At 47.8% G+C, this 21,160-nt stretch overlaps 1 protein-coding gene across 2 annotated transcripts in view; it reads left to right on the top strand.

Moving 5' to 3' along the window:
• Nucleotides 1–249: 249 nt before the first annotated feature.
• Nucleotides 250–21,160, top strand: part of HECA (hdc homolog, cell cycle regulator) — a 106,864-nt gene continuing 85,953 nt past the window's right edge. For both annotated transcript variants that reach the window (XM_029596460.1, XM_029596461.1), the window contains exon 1: nt 250–485. In XM_029596460.1, the coding sequence (XP_029452320.1) occupies nt 278–485 (208 nt within the window). In that variant the 5' untranslated portion in view covers nt 250–277. The remainder of the gene's footprint in view (nt 486–21,160) is intronic.

Raw genomic sequence — 21,160 nt, 5'->3', positions numbered from 1 at the left:
GTGGGAGAATAATAATGTGCACGCTTACTGTACGCCCAGCGCTTTCCTGGGGCTTGCACCCGCGCGTAACATTCGGTCTGGCGCAAGGTGCGCTCCTCCGCCACGCTGCTCTCCGCGCCGTCCTTTCTTAGCGGTGCTTTTTTGTTGTTGTTTGGTTTTAAAGCCTCCTCCCCCCCCCCCCCCTATTTTTTCAAAGCCACTGAATGGCAGCGAGAAAGATGACGGCCAACAGCTTTCGCTGAAGTGCAGCCCTGCGGGGCGGGGAGGGCCGGGAGCCATGCCGAACGTGAAGAATAACAAGGGCAAGAAGAACAAGCGCGCCAACAGCAGCGGAGATGAGCAGGAAAACGGAGCCAGCGCGGCGACGGGAGGAGCCGTGGCTGCGGCGGCGGCGGCAGCAGCAGCAGTCACGGCGACGGTGACAGCAAGCACGACCCCGGCGGCCGCGGCAGCGGCCACCGTCGCCAGCGCTGACAGCAGGAACGGTGAGCTCCGGCCGCGGCGCGATCCCTGCATGCAGGCGCTGGGAAGGGGGCGGGGGGGCTGCTGCTGCTGCTGCTGCTGCTGGGAATGGCTCCGAGTGGCGCGCACACACGCTGCTGCTTTTGCACGGGCACAGCAGTCGCCCAGCCTGGGAGCTCGGCCCCGGGCTGCAAATGTTTACGTTCCTCTCCTTGCAGCTCGCTGGGGCGAGGGAGCAAGTTGGGGGAAACGACGGGATCGCGTGCATTGCAGCTGCCAAACGTAGAAAGGAGCAACCGATCGGGGGCCCTGAGGCTTGCACAGGAGCCTGATGGCTGGACGGAGAGGCTTCAAGTGTTGAGGGTCAGCATTGGGGTGGTGACAACTCGAGGAATTGTTTCGGGATCCCTGCTTACTTGGTTCCTTCCTGGTCCCTCCCCCTTCCCCGCGCTGTACATTACTGCTTGTTGCTCGTATAATACTGCTACAGTTTTAAACCAAGTTAGGAAGAAGGGCCTAGCTCTCTTGGCGAGAAAGTTAGTATGTTAAAAACCTAGCATCATTTTGTGCTGAGGAAAGCGACATTTTAGGGAAATCGGCAGCCTGTGCTAAGTTAAGAGCTGGGGATAGCTACAGGGCTTTTTAATGATCTCGTGAGAGTTTGCGGTGTAGCAGCCAGGAAAAGAGAAGTCTAAAGTGACCCAACACAATTGATTTTAAGTTCTGTTTAAGAGGGCGATTCGGCCATTCCAAAATAACAATAGTAACTTTATTAAACTGGCCATCCTTGAGTCACTAAATATATTGTCATCATTTTTAGAGTTCTCGATTCGCCGCCGCATGTACACTTTTACTTAAAGTATTAAATACTGAAAGAGGCTAGGCAATTTTTTAGACTGCGATGCGAAAATGTGTTTAGAGATTTAAAATGTTTACTCCGTTTGCTTTAGTGCAAAGATTCCCTTTCCAGCACTCCCTGGATTCGAGGGTGAACGCTGACCTGTCAAGTTGCGGAAGTGCCGATACATTAAGGGACCCCACCCTTTGATTCTGATTTTGGCAAGGCACGGCATGAAAAAAAAATTCACTTCCGCACTATTCCCTGATGGTGGCAAATTTTCTGTACAGAGAAGTTATTTTGTTAAAATGTAATAGTCATTTTCTCCTTTTGATCTTGTTTAAAATGGCATAAACCCGCTCCAGCGGAGTATTTTGAGTGAGAAGCATTTGTAGATACTTGCTGCCCTGTGTTCCGGATTTAAACTCTACCTGAACGCTGTGTGTTTGGTATTTATAAATTGATATCACTTTTTTTTTTTTTTTGGCAATCTTCATTTACAACACCAGCCCACCCGAAACTCCCTGGTTTCAGATAGTTCCTGGGGCACTTACCCCCTTGAAGTGCGGATCATTGGGACTGCATAGACACATCCCGTTGTTCTGGGTATATCTGGATTTTATTAAAGTAAGCAAGGCAGGCAGGCCATGCTGGCATTCCCTCTGGATGGCACAGAGACCAGGAAGTTAATGGTTAAACTTTTGTGTTCTATTATTCCTGCAAATGTAAAATTGGCAGCATAGCTTACAGTTATCTGAATGTAGAAGTATGAATGTTTTATCTGTGTTTTTATACAATAAATATTTTTTGTGGCCCTGCCACTTCCTCTTGCTCCTTGGCGTTTCCATCTCAATCAGAACCTGTCCTAACCCTGGCTTAAGGCACCCTAAGTCTTCATGCAGGGTTTTCTCCTCTCTGTTTCCCCTTCCAGCCATTGCAATGTTAAATCCTCTTGTCAGAAAAGCAGGGAACCCAGCACACACATGGTCTCTTGAGCCAGACCAGTAGATATTGCTGTTGTGCAATGCCTGGAATTCCTTCGTGCCAGGAGCTGTGAATGCCCTCTGGGAAAGGAGAGCTGAATCCTGGAGCCTCTTGTAAAGCTATTGATTGCAGTAGTTCACTCTCTCTTGCCTTCTTGTCCCAGACGGCAGTAATGAGTGCTGCCATGCCAGGAGGCTTGATCGGATTCTGACTACTGTTCTTTGGGCTAACTGAGGTTAGGGGGATGCTTCATTAAGTTGATCATGATTGTTCTGATTATTGCATGTGTTGTTAATTGCTATGATAAACTGGTCTTAGGCACCTTCTTAGAATGCTGAGCTTTGATTAGAAGAATACGTGTTATTTTGAACCATTTAATGACTTAACATATTTTATTAATTTTTAAAAAATGAAACATTTTCAAGTCAAATAAACAGTATATATTTTTTAACAAGGCAAACTATTAAAAGAAAAAAAGAATCAAATACAGAGTAGCTCTAACTCTACATTACATAACCAAACCAATTAACTCTTGATGGTAAGACCAAAAATATGGAGATCCAAGATTACAAGTTATTACAATAACAAAATAGAACAATTATAACTTATTTAGGCATTCTGTTCATAAAAATCTTCAAAAGTGATATCACAATAGTAAAAAGATACTGTCAGAATGAAATCCACTACATCAATAATTTAGACCTCTGAAAGAGACACAGATGAATTAATCTACCTTCTCATGTTCCTAATACTTATCTAGTCAGAAGTTATTCAGTTGATCAAAGAATAATATATCGATGATCCTTATAGTTAATCCTCTACAACATGCTGCACCCTTGATGTGGCACCTGCTTCCTTTTCTCCCTGTGCAGCATGCATCCACTGAGAGCTTCCACCAGCAGTAGAGTAACAGGGAAAGAGAGGGGGAGGAGCTTCGTTTTCCGCGTGTTTCGGAATTTTTAACAGCTGGAATAAGGTGCTACTGAGTGTATGCTGTGCCTGAAAGCTGCAGTCATCCAGTTGTGCATTGACTGAAAATACACTTTACAAAATGTATTTTAATTGTGCTGCCAGTTCGCTTCATGGAATTACCCCCCCTATTCCTTATATTATTTGAAAGTGTAAATAATCTTTCCTTATTTACTACTTTTTACACTGCTTAGGATTTTATAAACCTCTTATCAGATAGATCCCTTTTGTCACCTCTTTTCCAAATTGACGAGCCCTAGTCTATGAAGTCTTTTGTCTTAAGAGAGCCATTCTATCCACTTTTATCACCTTTGTTGCCCTTCTCTGCACCTTTTCTAGTTCTGCTTTATCTGATTTGAGATGGGGCGACCAGAATTAGACAGTACTTAGAGTGGTCACAGCATGCATTATGTTTTATTCCTTTATGAATAATTCCTAGAGTTTTGTTTGCTTTTTTTGACTGCTGCTACACGCTGAACTGAGGATTTCAAATGTTTTTTTTTCCACAATACCTCCAAGATCCTTTTCTAGAGCGGTAACTCCTAATGTGAAACTTAATCCGTATGCATAGCTGGGATGATTTTTTTTTCCATATGTGCATTACTTTGTACTTTGCCACATTAAATTTCATCTAAGACACTGCTATCTAGTTCATTGGTCTGTAATTTCCAGGTTTCTACCTGGAGCCCTTTTGGAAAAATTGGTGGTACATTGGTTACCCGCCAGACCAGTCCTCGGGTACTGTGGCATATTTTTAAGATACAGAAAGGATAATGCTGTGCTCGGAATATATCAGTGTAGTTCAGGGGTACACAACTCCGGTCCTCGAGTGCTACAAACAGGTCTGGCTTTCAGGGTATCCACAATTAATATACACGAGATATATTGGCATACAAGGAGGCAGTGCATGCAGATAAATCTCATGCTTCATTTTAAGGGTGGGCATAACAAAAATTGTTTCCCCCCATCATTTTGGGAAGGGCCATTTCGGGTCGTCCCCCCCCCGATCATTATTTATTTTATTTTATTTTTTTCATTTTTGCAAAAAAAAAAAAAAAAAAAAAGCTTTTGGACCCGCCCCCCAAATGGCCTCTGTCACATGATTGAGGTAAAGGGCGGCTCCTGCTGTTTTGAATAATGGCAGCCCCCGGGAGCAGGAAGTCGATCCTAGGCCCCCTACTAGACCCCCAGGGACATTTTGGTGAGTCCTGGGGGGCCTGGGAGGGTGGACTCAGGTGGGCCAGGTGAAAATTTAATAAAAGGGAAGGGTTGGGGTGGGTTCTGTGAGCGTATTTGTTTTTATTTGTTTGGAAAATAGAAAAAAAATGACATTTCATGTGGTTTTTTTCCCCTATTATTTTTTTTTAAATCACAAAATGAAATGAAATAGGAAATATCGTTAGTATTTCCTGTTTGTTTCAAACGAATGCGCAGCCCTACTTCTTTTACCTTCAGCAATGGGGGGGGGGGGGGGGGGAAGAAAAAGAAATGTAAAAGAGGGATAGGCAAACCTTTTTGTGCTGTGGTCACATTACAAGTTATCAAGCACAACGAGAGCTGGGAGGGGGGTCCTCAACTTGGCAATCAAAGCCCCTTCAGTCGTGGATCCTAGCCTCTACCAAAATCGGAAACACCTTCAGCCCAACAGGAACAAGGCGTTTTCCCGGCTAGCAGACTGCCTCACCTCAGTCACAAATGCACCACAGGGGACAGACCCTCGCCAAATTAAAATAAAGAGGCCATAAAGTATAGATAGTAAGGTGCAGACAAAAAACTGAACTGGAAGCCACTACTAGCCAGACTCGTGTGCAGTGCAATAATGCAAAAACAGAAATATTATAGCAGTAACGAAGAGGCCTCAGACAGCTTTCATCGCAGGCAGGAAGAGAGAGAAGGCAAAGAGGGCAAAGAGGGTTTGTCCTCCCGAGCCTCTTCCTTTTATTGTACATTCATACAAAGGCGGATGATGTGTCATTACATGATTGGCTACTTTCCCATAGCAACAGAAGAGTCATTACACCATTGGCTTTGGCTCAGGGGGTGTGCACGGATCATATCATTGGCTGCTGAAATCTATACCTCCTGACTTTGTCCTGCCTCTGACTAGGGAAAACCCAGCCCCTCCCCCAGGAATTCAGGGCCAACAGGTATCCTTTCCCAGGCAGAGACTTAAGCACAAGTGATGCTTTTATTCAGGCAAATGTCAGGGAGAAGGGAAGTTAGTGTTTAAACCCTGAAATGGCTTGCTGGCAAGCGCATATTTCCCACGTGCAATAATGCAAAAACAGAAATATCAGCATCCCTCATAAAAAACAAAATCATCAATCATTACAGTGAGTAAACCATACTAATAAAAATAATATTTCAAAACAGACGACAAATAAAACATCACCTAATAATTAAGAAGAATAAAGATTTTAAAAACTTTATTAGTTGAGTTTTATATACCGTCATTCGGTAAAGCCATCATAACGGTTTACAAGGTTCAACTTGCAATACATTTAACAATTAAGCAAAAAGTATAACAGGATGCATATTAAACACACACGAGAGACCTCCGATTACAAAGATATTAACTAGAACTAGCACTACGGATTGCACGAAGAAGTGCACAAAATCAATCAAATATTTCAAAACAGCAGACATATCAAACACCCAATAATTAAAACTAATAAGGACAAAAAAACAAACCCTTGCCAGACCTGGAAAATATTCATTTCTGGTCACCCTGAGAAATGCAGTGGATTAGTGGGAGGAGGTGGGAACACCCAGACTTACTCCTCTCTCTCTTTCATATACACACATGTTCGTTCGTTCGTTCACTCACACACACACACCCTTCTTCCTTTTCTTTTTCTCACTCTTCTCTTCTTCCTCCCTCCTTTTTCCCTTCCCTCTCCCTCACCTTCAGTCATTATCTCCTCCCCTCTCATACAACCTTTCCCTGTCACTCACCCTCCTTCCCTCTGTCACTCAACCCCCCTCATCCTTTTCCCTTTCCTCTATCGCTCACTCCCTCACTTCCAGTCACCCATTCCTCATTCTCTCTCTTCTCACTCTCCTCTCATTCTCTTCCTTTGTTTCCCTCCCCTCCCATTCCTCTCCTTCCCTTTCTTCTCAGTTGCTCACTCTTATTCACTCCCCTCTGTCATTCACCCTCTTCTTTCTCATTCTCACCCCCTTTTCCTCTCTGTCACTCGCCCCTCCCTCCCGCTCATTCCCTTCTCTGACCCTCACTGCCTCCCTCTGTCATGTTCTTTCCATTTCAGTCACTCACCATCCTCACCTTGTTCCCTTCCTTCCCTTTCTGTCACTTAATGCCTCCCTCTCTTTCCCTTCTCCCCGTATTGCTCATCACTCCTCACAGCAGTGTGGGGCAACTCCTCGCTGGCAGAGGGTGGGAACCTGCCAGCATGCAAATGCATGGGGCCTCTCCTTGCTGGTGGGGGGTGGGAACCCTGCTAACTCATCATCACATGTGCCGTCTCCCCATTGGCTGGGAATGGGAGCCCTGCCAGCGCATCATTAAATCGTGTCGTTGTGCATTTGTATACGTCGCCTCCTTCCATTGCGCTGTTGCTCCAACCTGCCTGCTCAAGTGTCCAGTGTCATCAAGGGCGACAACTTGGCCTTATATAATGACATGTGACACTTGGGCAGGCAGGTTGGAGCATCGGCGAGCTGCACATAATGCAGAGTTTCCGAGTGATAGGCGGGCCGGAATAAAAACCTTGAGGGGCCGGATTTGGCTCACGAGCCATAATTTGCCCACCACTGCTCTACTGGAAAACTGATAAAAAGATTTTTGTTCTCTTTCCTGTTGGATTCTTTAAAATATCACCTTGCTGATCTCGTGGTCTCTATTTTCATTTTTTTAGGTGCGTCTGTTTCGCTGTCCATCTGTTTGGAAAGCTGGGTAGGCTGTTGCAGGGTCAGTAGAAGATGAAGGGAGAGGGAGCCTGCAGTTCCTCAGGAAGTGGCAGTGCAGGCCTGAACAAGAGGGAGCCTGAACTGTGTCACTGTGTCCTTAGGCCAGGAGGGGGGGTTGGGGTGCTGAGGGGGTGACAGCCTGTGAGTTCTCCCTCCCCCCCACCAGTTATTTCTTGCCTTTTATGTCTCTGGGAGCTGGTGCCGCATTTTCTCCGAGCAGGATGGCAGGCCTCACACATGGGTGATGTCATCGGATGGAGCCGGCCCGGAACTTTGATCTCAAAGATTCTAGAGCTTTCAGACGAGCCCTACTAAGCATGTGCAGCTGTAGTTATCACCCTGCCCAGTATGCAGAGTCTCTTGGTCTCTTTTTTTTCCCCATAGAGCCGTGTAGTTGTGGGAGCCTTCTGGTCAGAGTATTCAGCTTTGCTCTCTCCTCACAGTTTTTGTTGTGATTTTTTTTTTTCTGGAGCTGCAGCTGTTTTTCTTTTCCTTACCGTAGTTTTTTCTTTTCTCCTAGGATAAGCAGGATGATAGTCCTCACACATGGGTGACAACATCAGATGGAGCCCGGCATGCCACTATCCGCGCGTCCATGTGGGGTCCCTCTCAGTCTCTTCTTTTCCGCGGAGCTAACGTCTCTTGGTTCTGAAGCTCTGCTCTTTTTCGGTGATTTTCTGATTTTTCCTGCACCAGGGTCCCTCTTCCTCCTCTCAGTTAGTTAGGGCGGCACGGTAAGGTTTTTGTTCCCCCCCCACCCTTCTGTGCGGTCAGTTCCCGGTGTGTCTTGCCGACCGCTTGCCAGGTCTTTATTGTAATGGTGTCGGGTTTTTGTCGGTACCCCCAGTGTCCGTGGGCCATGTCCATCATGGATCCGCATGAGGTTTTTATCCTCTGCCTGGGGGCATCGCAAGACATCAGGGGGTGCTGTTTTTGCGACCAAATAATCCCCAAAGGCCATCGAAAACATCCTAGATAAAATGGAGAAGCTCTTTGGTTTCAAGAAATCTGAACCTTCAACTCCAGTGTCAGGGGCATAGACTCCGAGATGCCGCAGGGAACCGATGGTCACCGAGCCTTTGCTGTCCACTCCCCCATTGGGGCCTCCTCTGGAGAGAGGGGCCAGAGATCGACCGTCATCGATGTCTTCATGCTCCAGGATGTCAGGATCATTTTCATCCTCCGCGGCACCGAGCCGAGCACTGAGGGAAACCCTGGAAATTTTGCTGCCGGTCTCGAATCAGCACTGGCACCAGCTGTGGTACCCCTTAAGTTACTCTGTGAAGAGGAGGTGCCGTCCTCCATCGAACCCGGGAGTCCCAGGCATTCCCACCAATGATGGTCCTGGGCACTGATCTTCCTCTGGGCTCTGAGGGAGATCTGGTGATGCCTCCCTCGCCTCCGTCCATCTTGTCCTCAGTGGATTTTCAAGAAGAGTTGGACCTCAGGATGCAGTTGGCGGTGGTCTGAGCCCTGCAGGCCATCGAGGCACTGGCACCACTGGTGCTTCCACTGGTGCTGGAGCCTGTACCCTCAATGTTGGCACCGCTGCTGGAGTGCCTCAATGTCCTTCTTGGCATCCTTCCCACACAGCTGCTGCCGATACCCTGGAGTGCCTCAATACTCCGACTGCCACCGCTGCCTCCTCCATCCGGTGCAATCCCCATTGTGGGTTCCTCAAGGAGGAAGGCCCAGCGCAGCCTGCGGCACTGCCAAGGCCCCTGGTTCCTCGATCAGCGTTCCCCGGTCTGGTTTCGGATCCTTTGGCAGCCTCAGTACCTAAGCTGAGGGGTCTGGGTAGGGCCCTCCACTGGTATCTCCAGGTGATCTTAGTGAGGAAGATGCCCTGTATGACCCATAGGGGATGATACCTCAGTCTTTGTTTCATGACTTGGGGGATCTTCCCTTAGACCATCTCCTCTAGAGAAGTGGCATTGGTCCCCACCTGAGGACTTGACCTTTGCGAGCTTTGTCCGGCCCATGTCAGAAACCTTTCTTTTTCAGCTTCTGATGGAAGAGGATGCCAGGCATAAGATGCTGGAGGTTCTCCAGTTTGTTGATGCCTCAAAGGAAGTGGTTGCTGTTCCCGTACACGAGATCTTCAAGGAGTTACTCCTTAGAATTTTGGAACACCCCATATCCGTGCCCCTGGTAAATAGGAAGGCTGATGTGGTGTATCTGGTACAGTAGGTCCTGGGGTAAGAGAGGCATCAACTGCCACATCCGCCTGAAGGGCCAGGAGAAGCTTGCAGACCTCCCATGCACTGGTGAGAACCTTTTTGGTGATGAAGTGAAGGGATGCTGTGGCTCAGTTGAAGGATCACCATGAGACCCTCCAGCATCTTTCGGCCAGTACCTTGGACCCGCCGTCCTCGTGGCAGGGCTCGTGGAGGTCTTTTTACCACTAGAGGAAATATCCTCTGGCTTCTCGTGCCCGAGCTCAATGTGTGGGCTATAGGGGCCGCCCCAGACAGCAGCAGACCCCTAAGCCTCAGCCGGTGCCCCTGCCAAGCCCCGTTAGGGTTTTGACTGGCTGCGGGGAGCATAAGCCATTCGACTAACCTCTATGCTGGGCTCTGGTTGGAGGCCAGCTTCAGTTTTTCGTGGACCGCTGGCCCAGTTTCACCTCGGACTGGGGGTCCTGTTTATCATTCATCAAGGGTATCAAACTTTCTGGGTGTTCCTCTTGGGGTCGGTATTTGCATCAGGAAATGCTCTTGGTGGAGCTCTCCATCCTCGTAAGGGCCAGAGCAGTCGAACCTGTTTTGTTGCGGCAGCAAGGGAGAGGGTTATGTTCTTGCTATTTATCCTGATTCCAAAGGACCTATTTTGGACCTGAGAGCTTTGAACCAGTTTCTGAAAAGAGAACATTTCAAAATGGTTTCTCTGGGTGCCTTGATTCCCCTCCTGCAAGGAGTGGACTGGTTTTGCTCCCTCGATCTCAAGGACAAATACACCCACATCGAAATCTTCCCCAACCACAGGAAGTATCTTAACTTTTTCATGGGTGAGAGGCATTTCCAATACAGAGTGGTGTTGTTCGGCCTTGCCTTGGCTCCCCCGTTCCTTTAAATGCCTAGCAGTGGTGGGAACACCCCTCTGTCTAGGGGTGCAGATGTTCCCCCTTCTTGGACAACTGGCTGGTCAAGAACCCCACCCAGGAGTGGGTGCTTCGTTGTCTTCATGTGACCATTCTGATCTTGAAGTTCCTCGGGTTTGTCATCAACTATCCAAATTCCCATCTGATTCCGTCGCCACAATTGAGCTTCATCGGTGCCCGGCTGGATACGGCTCAGGCCAGAGCCTATTTGACTCGTGACCGGGCGCTCGCACTGGTATCCCTTGCAGGTCGGGTTTGCCAGAGCTGGCAGGTCTTGGCCCACCTCATGCTCCATCTTCTGGGTCACATGGCTACCACTGTCCATGTTATACCCTTGGCTCGCTTGCATATGCACAGGGCCCAATGGATATCCGCATTACTCCGCCTCTCTAGGCCTCCTTGTCTTGGTGGGAGAGCCTGCCCAATTTAGAGCAGGGGGTTCCTTTACAGTCTTCCCCTTCCCAGGTTGTACTCATCACAGATGCGTTGACCCTGGGGTGGGGGGCCCAAGTGGAGGGCCTCCACACGCAGGGTTTGTGGTCTGCTCAGGATGCTCAATGCCAGATCAACTTCTGGAGCTTTAACTGATCTGTTACTTGCTCTGGGCATTCTGGGATCGCTTGTCCAACAAGGCGGTCCTGATCCAGACCGACAACCAGGTAGTGTTGCGTAGGAGGTGGATCTTTGGGCTTAGGTGGGGTTGACAGAACCCGTAGGCAAGGGCCTACGGGTCCCCACCATCAGCAGGCAGAGTGGCCTGAAGCTAGAGGCCACTGGAGCTTCACCTATACCAGCCTATGTTCCCCTCGGGTTGAGCCTTAGGCCAGGGCCGGCAGGAGTTAGGCGGGCCTCGAGGTCCGGTATGAGTAGTAGATGGTTCAGCCCAGAGACAGCAGCCAGCTGGTGGTGTAGTTCTAACCTGGACGGGATGCGGAACAGGAACTCAAGCACCAAGGAACCAGAAGTAGCTGAGGGTGCCTGAGCAAAGGAAGGCCGGAGCCTTAATAGTCCACGTCCAGAGGATAGGGACAGAGGCGTCACTGTCGAGCTTGAATAGGAGCTGGTGGCAATAAGAAGGTGTACCAAGCAGCGTGGAACTGAACTCAAGAAAATCTGTAGCGTTAAGGCGCGGAGAAGGCAGGTGTGGTCAGACGAGGTAACGGTCGGGGCACGGAGAAGGCAGGCGCGGTCAGGCGAGGCAGTGGTCGGGGCAAGGAGAAGGCAGGCGAGGCAGTGGTCGGGGCACGGAGAAGGCAGGCGCGGTCAGACATGGCAGTGGTCAGGCTTGGAGAAAGGGAGGCAGGCGAAGTCAATCAAACACGAAACGAACAACAGACCAGGAACCAGGAGAAGCAGGAACACGAACAGGACAAGCACGGAGGCAACGAAAACTCAGAACCTGGATCAGGAAACCTGAGGAGAACTGTTGCAAAGGCAACACTTCAGTGCGAAGCCTGGGTGTTTATGCGCTAAAGGATCTGACGTCAGCATGCGGGTCTGCGGCCAGGTTCCCTCCGCGGGCCCTTTAAATCATTCACAGACGCGTGTCTAGGGAGGGGTGCGGTGCCGCCGACTGCGTCTCTCCGCGAACCCCGTGGAGAGGCCCGCTGGAGGGGAGCGTCCAGGCTGGAGGTCCCGGGAAGCGGAACAGGGCCGGAGGCGCTGGCGGGAGCCTGAGGTCGGGGCCGATGGCCCGCTGCAGCCAACGACGGAGAGCTGGAACTTGGAGTCTGCTTGAAACTGTGAGAGGGCTGCAACATGTGGCTGCTGCGGGCGGCGAGCGCAACAGGTAGCGATGTGGTACATCAACAAACAAAGAGGACCCCCGTGTGGACGCATGGATTGTGGCATGCTGGCCATGCTCAGTGTGCCAGTCAAAGTTTCTAGAAACGTTGGTCCTTTGGAATCAGGAAATAGCGAGAACAGAACCCTCTCCCTTGCTGCCGCAGCAAAACAGGTTCGACTGCTCAGGCCATTACGAGGATGGAGAGGTCCGCCAAGAGCATTTCCTGATGCGAGGACCGACCCCAAGAGGGGCATGGGGGAGTGTCCACGGGAACACCCAGAAAGTTTGAGTTTCTAGAAACATTTTGACATACCGTATTTGCCGGCGTATAGGACACACTTTATTCCCCCTGAAAATAGGTGAAAAATAAGGAGCGCGTCCTATGCGCCGGTAATCAAAATGTACAGTGTCTGGTGGGGGGAGTGACGTGGTGGCTTCGGGGAGTGAGGGTGCGCCGCCCGATTGGCCGATACTGGGCCAATCATGATTGGGGGAAGCCGCGCTTCGGCAAGTCCCTTTTGCCCAGCACCTGCCAATCGGGTGGCGCGCCCTCGCTTCCCGACACCACCGCGTCACTCCCCCACGTGATGCAGTAAATTTTGATTACCGGCACATTCCCTGCCTATTTACCGTTACTTAGGAGGGCCCATTACGGTAACTTTTTAATTGGTAAGTTATGGTATGTTGTAATGTCCCGAATGCTCTAGCATTCCCCGCGCCCTCGCTCCCCGACGCCCACGTGACGCTCTCTTCCCCCTCCCCCCCCCTCCCCCCCGATGCTGTTAGTAATTTTGATTACCGGCGCACAGGACCTGCAGAATCGCTCCCCGAATCGGGCGGCTCATCACTTCCCCCCCCCACTGGACGCTGTTGATTTAGTACCCCAAAGTTAAATTATTTTTCTCCTTAAAAATATGTATAAAATAGGGGGTGCATCTTATGTGCCACTGCGTCCTATACGCCGGCAAAATACGGTAAGTTTTCTGTGCTGGGCTCCATCTGATGATGTCACCCATGTGTAAGGACTGACATCCTGCTGTCCTAGGAGAACACTTGTTACAGGTAAGCAACTCTGCCTTTCTCTTACCTTTCAACTTTCTGCCAGCCGCATGGCGATCCTTAGTTGCTGTGCAACCTGGCAGAATCTAATTCCATTCCTTAATAAATAAATACTGCTTCTGCAGTTTAGTTTGAGTCCTCTCTTTGATCTTTCATTTTTTTGATGTCTTTGTCTGGTGCTCACAGGACTGACAGAATGCAGTCTATGGGTGATCTGTGTAGGCCACTGAGCCTGGAGACTTGCCTGAGTTCTGCCCAGGCAGGTGTTCCATGTCGTTTCACCGATCGATTGGCATCCCTGGAGGCACAGATTGTGAAGGGATCAAGGACTGCACCGTTCCTGTGGGGAGGAGATCTCATCCATTGGCAGGAGCCCAGGACGACATGGTATCCCTTTCTGCTTGCCGGTGAGGGCAGTGCGGTCTCCTTGTGAGAGACGTAGGGTAACCAACTGCCAGGTTTTGGACCGGACAGCCTTGTTTTTCAGCCACTTATACAGCGTCCAGTCATAAGTGTAACAGGACGCTGTAAGATCCAGTCAAGTAAGGCCATGGGCCATTCAGCTGTAGCCATGTCAGGATTCGTAGAGCACCAATCACCTGCTACTATGCAGCTGTGGGAGCGTGGGGAAAGACGGGAGCTCATTGCTCACTCGGTGCTCTGGGCTGAAATTTGCAAGAAGCTGTCCATCATCTTAGCTGGCCTGATAGCTGTTTGTTTATTCTTTATTTATTTATTTATTTATTTATTTATTTTTATATTTATATACCGTCATTCTGTGACCAATCATAACCGTTTACAAGAAAAATATGATAAAAATATCAAAATCAATAAAATCGTAAAATGACATTAAAAATAAGAGATAACAGAAATAAAACTTTAGCATAATAAGTGCAATTAAACAATTGTACATTTCCTAAATAAGAGACAAAAAGAGAAAAGAGAAGCGAAAAAACCCAGAGAAATAGAGGCCTCAATCCTTCATAATTTTCCAATTCTGTCTTAACTGCTTAACATTAACCTGATTCCAATAACTCACTTAATTTAAGTTAAATCGGTGCTCTCATTTGCCTGTTTAAACAGCTAGGTTTTCAAGTTTTTCTTCAAACCCAAGAAGTCTCCTTGCAACCTTAGTTCACAGGGCAGAGAGTTCTTCAATTTGGGTGCAGCGATCGATATAGCTCTCTCCCTCACCTCGCTGTTCCCTTCCCTCCGTCAAGTTAGACCTCCCTCTCCTAGACAGCTGCTGCCTGCCTACCTGTCGAGTCCTCTCTCCTCAGGTAAGGGGGGTTCAGGACCTCGAGCTTCCTCTACTTCCCCATTCTGGCTCTTCTGCAACTCGGTATGCTAGCGGTAACTCTCGCAGCCATGTTACCTTGCCCCTGCCATTTTTTTTTGCGTCACCCCCTGATGTTTGTGACTCAGTTAATTTCTTCTAGTAAGTCTGTAAATTGAACTCTACTCCTTGCCTGCTACTGCCTCCAACAACCTCCAAGATAGTCCTAATCCATGTAGCCCTGCCCGTATGTATCCTTCCCTCTTTCCCGGCATCTTATCTGCAGCAGCGGCACCAGCAGGAGTCACAGCAGGCTCTGCACTGCCCTGCCTGGGACTGGATCCCCCCTGGTCGTAAGCGAGGGGGGATGAGAGGTGAAGGCATCAGCAGTGCCGCTGCCTACTGGCGATTTCTCTCAATGGTGGTGGAACAGAGCATGGCCAATGCAAATACAATATGCGCCGCTCTCCCTGCTACTGAGAGGCTTTTGTCCGTAGCTCGCCTCTCTCTAATGTGCTGACTATATCGATTTGCCAAGAACTGAGTAGAAAGGTAGGAGGGAGGAAACCATGAAGTGGCCAGTGTCCTGCTCCAAAATGCTATTGCTTCTGGGAGTGGGAGAAAGACCCAATGCATATCTGATGGAGATAGTCCTTCCCGTTCATGTGTCACACTGAGAATGTATGTGAGTATTTGTGTGTTTCACATACGCTCTGAAAGTGAGAACGTGAGAGAGCAGGTGTGTTAGTGAGAGCTTATGTAAGCAGGTGAGTCAGAGCATGTGCATACAACACATAAGATGACGCATACAGAGCATGCAGCGGCACATAAGGGAGCACATGTGTCACTAAAAACAGCACATGGGGCACACAAGGCACATATGGCACCAAAGACGACTCAAAAGGCGGCGCAACGTCCTTCCTGCCCGGCGTATTGGATGCGGGAGACTGAGCAGGGGTAAAATCACCTCTTGCCCACCAGAAAAGAGCAAGCAAGTGTGCTTCTGTCACAACAGATGTGCCTCCTTTAAAGAAACAAAAACATCATGGGGAGAAAGGAAACTGAGGAAGCTCAATATCAGTCCCATTCTCCTCCCATGTCAAGTTCATCTGATGTCAGTCTTTTCACTCCTGCTTCTTCAGATACTAGATCAGAGGATTGGCATGAATCTGCCCCACCTAAACAGGCTCTAGTAGCAGCATTTCCACAGGCTAGGATGTCAAGAGCCATGTGATGGTGCCACCTCAGCTTCCACCAAGCACTTAGGTCAGCTTGCTCCCTTCAACTTTATGGAAACAGTTTCGAGCTACCTACACCCCAGCCCATTTGCTCTCTCTTGCCTTTCACTCCTGTTTCGGCACTGGAACAGCATTGAGGCTTGGAACAGGGAACCCCTACACTTCACTCTTGACGTTCACAACAAGCCGTAGAGCAAATTACGGACATTGTCCGTAACGTCTTCACATCACTGCCTCCTCCTTTCCCTCCAGTTTATCCAATCCAATCATGGCATTGGAATCAGGCGGTCCCCAATTATGTAGCCTAGATGTTTTCTGATGTTCCTAAGGAAGATCTCTCTTTATCATCACTATCCTCTCAAGACTGGTCACCACCGATATCCCCGAGGTCAAGAAGTCCAGTGCAGCTTTCTCCTGGGGAATCCTATTGTAGCTCCCTTCCAAACCACCAGAGGATATGCCAGACCATTCCTCTCCACCTGATGCATTCTTGTTTTGTGGAGAAAGTGGTCTTGTGAACCCACCCAAAATTCCTACCAAAAGTGGTCTCCTCTTTTCACATAAATCAGTCTATTACCCTTCCCACATTTTTTCCGAGACTGCATAGACACGAGCAAGAAAGAAAATTGCATTCACTAGACTGCAAGAGAACAATGGCCTATTATAAACATCGAATGCAAAGTCATAGGAAATTTTCTCAGTGGGAGATCAGAATTGCATCATATATCATCGAGACGAATACTGTTCACAGAGAAGTTGTAAAAAAGAAAAAGGAGAATCATTAATAAACTCCTTACCAAAGGGTGTTTTGTTCACAACCTTCAGCTTGGGACTCCCCATGCAGCATGGCTAATTCAACCTGCTTATCGACAGAAAAAAGCAAATTTGCTTACCATAAACAGTGTTTTCTATAGATAGTAGGATGAATTAGCCTCACGTTCCTGTCCTTCCTCCCTGGACAGCATCTCTACTTGCTCTGGATGACTTTTTTCACTTTGGTATGAACTGAGGAGACTTCTAGAAGGACAGTTCACGTGGGAACTATTGCACATGCCCAGTAGGGCAAAAAGCCTTAAGCTTTGAGAGGCAGCTTTGCCTGGTGCTGCCCTGATGATGACATCCATACAGCATGGTTAATTCATCTTGCTATCTATAGAAAACACTGCTTATGGTAAGCAAACTTGCTTATTTCTGGTTTTCCTTCTGTTGCACTGCATAAAAAGTCTGTATTTTTGCAGACTTTTTGCACTGCATAAAGACTGCATTTTTGCAGTCTGTTGCACTGCATAAAAAGTCTGTATTTTTGCAGTTTCCAGTTCAGTTTGTTTGCATGTTTCTATTTATAATTTATGGTCTCTTTATTCTGTATTTGGTGAGGGTGTTTCTGCATATGTGACCAAAGTGAGGTTTCTGTAAGTGTTTACGGATCTATAGCAGCCTAACTTGTTCTGTTTTCTAATAGGAGGTATATTGCTATTTTAGGGCCTGATGTAATATCTGCAGTGTTACATTTTTCAAGGTAGGGTTGTTATTTGAGTGCTAGCAGTTAGTTCTGTTTAGATATGGGAGGTTTGCTATATTGTAATTGTATTTCAGTTTACTCATTGCTTTCTGAGGGCCAAGCCCACATCCAGCACGTATTATAGAGTAGGCCTAACATCATATGGTATCTACGCGGCAAGATCTGAAATTTGTGCAGATTTATGCAAATATAGAGGAGGGAACACACCTAAACTCCCCCATCCCTGTCCTCAAGTGTCCAGTCCTAATCTGTGGAAAAGTTGGCAATCCTAGAGAGAAGGTGAGCAGGAGCCTGGGCAAGCAGCGTTGCTGCTGCACCTTTGGTGCCATGCCTGGTAATGGTTGCCTATGCACACCCGTGCCAGCACATAGATGGTCTGATGCGACGATGTCAGGCCTGTCGGGGACCAGGACTGCCATTGAACACCATGGTTGCCCTCAATGCCATTGAGGTGCCGGGTCGCCCTCGATGCCATATGGGCCATTGACAGTGGGCACCATTGAGCACCGTGCACACTGTCGATTGCCCTGGCTGGGCCTTCTGTGCCATAGGTATCGACGGGCACTGTAGATGCCATGGAGCGCCATGGGCTGTTGATGCACTGGAGGAACATAAGAAATTGCCATGCTAGGTCAGACCAAGGGTCCATCAAGCCCAGCATTCTTTTTCCAACAGAGGCCAAACCAGGCCACAAGAACCTGGCAATTACCCAAACACTAAGAAGATCCCATGCTACTGATGCAATTAATAGCAGTGGCTATTCCCTAAGTAAACTTGATTAATAGCCGTTAATGGACTTCTCCTCCAAGAACTTATCCAAACCTTTTTTGAACCCAACTACACTAACTGCACTAACCACATCCTCTGGCAACAAATTCCAGAGCTTTATTGTGCGTTGAGTGAAAAAGAAATTTCTCCGATTAGTCTTAAATGTGTTATTTGCTAACTTGATGGAATGCCCCCTAGTCCTTCTATTATTTGAAAGTGTAAATAACCGATTCACATCTACTCGTTCAAGACCTCTCATGATCTTAAAGACCTCTATCATATCCCCTCTTAGCCGTTTCTTCTCCAAGCTGAACAGCCCTAACCTCTTCAGCCTTTCCTCATAGAGGAGCTGTTCCATCCCCTTTATCATTTTGGTTGCCCTTCTCTGTACCTGAGCATACCCGCTGTACCCGAGCGTCATCAAGTGCCATGGGCCTTGATGCAGTGCGTTAGTGGCACCAACCTCTAGTATCACAGTCTGGATCGCATGGGGGACCATGACTGTCATTAAGTGCCATGTCACCATCGATGCCCTCGATTCCATCACGTTGTGGGGCTGCCCTCGAGGCCATAGAGCGCTATGTAGGCTATCAGGTGTGTTTGCCAGCGATGCTGTTCGTGGCTGATCTCGATAATGTCTAATGGAATCGCTATCAAGCACCTGATTGCCAGCATTTTGTCTGTTGGTACACCTCTCCCTTTGCAGCCTAGCATTGCACTGGTTCTTGCTATTGTTTGTCACAGTGTCTGGCTGCTTGAAATCATTAGGTAGGCTTATGCCCAAATCCCTTTCTTGTTTGATGTTCATCAGTACTTCCTCCCTCCATCATTTTTTACTCCCCTTGTTTTCTGTGTTCCACATCTTTGGAATAAGTGGCATGACCTTGCAGAGCAGGATGGCACAATGCCCTTTATACTGGGTAATGTAAACTTGCTGAAAAGGAAAGGCTATATTTTTACTTTTATATTGAATAACAAATGAACAAGATTGAAAAGAACAGTTGTATTTGTCTAAAAGCCGAGGATGTCCAAATGTGTTAAATCTCACGAATTATTACTGGGTTTTTAACATAGTGCTTTGATATCACAGGAACTAAACATTATGACTAAGAATTTGAAGTATGAATGCCTTTCTGTGCATTAGTTGGGATAAAACAGCAGTGTGTCCAAGAGAATTTAGGCCTAAGGGGTCAAAATGGTTGCAATAAAGGGAAGAAGCGAATGGAATGCTAGACACCTTTTAACATGTACAACAACGTCAAGTGTCAGATACTTCCAGTTTTTGGTACCCTCAAAGATCCTCTAATTAGCTGGAAAATAATACCTAAAATCAGAATCTCTATATATGTAATGAGGGAGGATGTGGAACTTCAGGCAGCAATCTAGCATCTGTATAGCGCCTTTATCCGGGGCACCTAAATTGTAGTTTGGCACAGGCTAAGGTTCATAGAAAAGTGAAAAGAATCAGTTGCGATAAATCACACAGCTCATTTAATAAAAACTAAACAGCGTAAGTGGCTATAAATCTAACTTTAAGAATCAGCAATAATGGCATATCCTCGAGATCCAGGAGGAGTTGAAAATGAGGAGAGCAAAATCACCAGATGATGAAACAAGCTGGAAAGGTGTATGCTTCTAATCCTTTTATGCTTTAGGCTCCGGCTTTCTTATGCCGACCAAAAAATAATGGATGGTCTTGCTCTCCATCTTCTAACTGAAATTTGGGAAGTGTTCTGGCACTAGACAGACAAGGTGGCAGCCATAGGTGCTTTGCACTAACTGAACGTGATTTAAAAATGAGCTAAACCTGGAGTAGTCATATGCTGCATGAACTCTGGGATCCAGGACAGCAAATTTCTTATCTTTGCTTTGCCAGTTAAAGGTTTGCCTGTTTCATATAAAAAGGATGGGTAGAGCATGAGTTTTTTTGCCGGTGGTTTCTACCCAGACAGGTTCTGTGAATCCATTTGTGACCCGTGCTTGGATGACTGGGAGTGTTGTCACCTGTGGCATCATTGGAGCTTACGTTTGGTGCAGGATCATGGGCAATGTCTTCAGGCCTTGAGGTCTTGCTTGGTCCAGGGGACCAAAAGCCTTCCCTGGAGGTGGCTGTGATGTCATCACTTGACATATTTTCTCCTTTGGGGATGCTACATTTTCTGTTTTGTCATCTGAACATGTGTGCGAGGGGAGCACTGATAACTGCTGCAGCGGAGGAAGTGATACTGTGAGTGAAGGCCGAGGTTAGGTGAAGTCAGTTCTTGAGCATTTGGGACACCAAAGTGGCTGTACGCCTACCTGGCTGACTGAAGAAAAAGCTGCCACAGTGGGGCCAGGTGCTGGGGGAAGGGGGCCCTGGCTTCAGTGGGAGCAGTTGCTGGAGGAGAAGACCCATTGACATCTGAATCTTTCAGCGCAGTGCTTGTAAACCTGAAGATGTCGATATGGGTGAAGGAGATGTAGAAGTGCACCGCATGTACGGGGGAAATCCCTGTAAGGACATACATTGAGATTATCTGAACAGCGCAAGGAGTCGATCTTAGTCCAGACTACAAGAACAACAGCATCACAAAAATTGCTCGATAATTGTGAAGGTGAAACTTCAAGAAGGTAATTAGTCTCTCATTAAAAATAATGTGATCCTGCATACTAACAGCCTGATACAGTAAAAATCGCGGGAGAGCGGGCGCGTACAGGCCACTCTCCTGTGTGCGTGATTCAGTAAATAAAATTATTCAAATTAGTTGGGGAATTTGAAAAATACTATAAGGAGGCAGAATTTGTGATTCTTTAGTTTCCCCGAGATGCCGTCGTTATTAGCTTTGGACGTGTTGAAGAAGTGCGTGACTGAAATTCTGAAAGTCCCTCTGGAAGCCACAAAGGACGTTTTGAAAAGAGATGGAAGGGCTTTGAGTGCTTGGCCGTCTTTTGCTAGCCTGGATGCGGTTTCCATATTAGAGAAATCCTGAATAAGGTGCAGATACAAGCTCCACCCTGATAGTGAAGTTAATCTTGGAGCCAGACCATGATTGCACCCTCTGGGCCTTTTTCCATCACGTTAATGTGAAATTACGAAATTTTATGATAGTGCAGAAATCGTTTTTGAAATTGAGATCTAAAGTGGTGGGATTAACTCAGATTTCCTTAAATTTCCTTGCAAGCGGGTCCTTTCCTATCCAGAGCTCTTGCTCTTTTGTGTTTTGTCTAATAGGGGGCCTCTCTTTCTGA

The sequence above is a fragment of the Rhinatrema bivittatum genome, chromosome 3 (assembly GCF_901001135.1).
Source record: "Rhinatrema bivittatum chromosome 3, aRhiBiv1.1, whole genome shotgun sequence".
NCBI lineage: Eukaryota > Metazoa > Chordata > Amphibia > Gymnophiona > Rhinatrematidae > Rhinatrema > Rhinatrema bivittatum.
The sequence above is the reverse complement of the archived record's forward strand: the minus strand, read 5'-3'. Positions and strand labels throughout refer to the sequence as shown.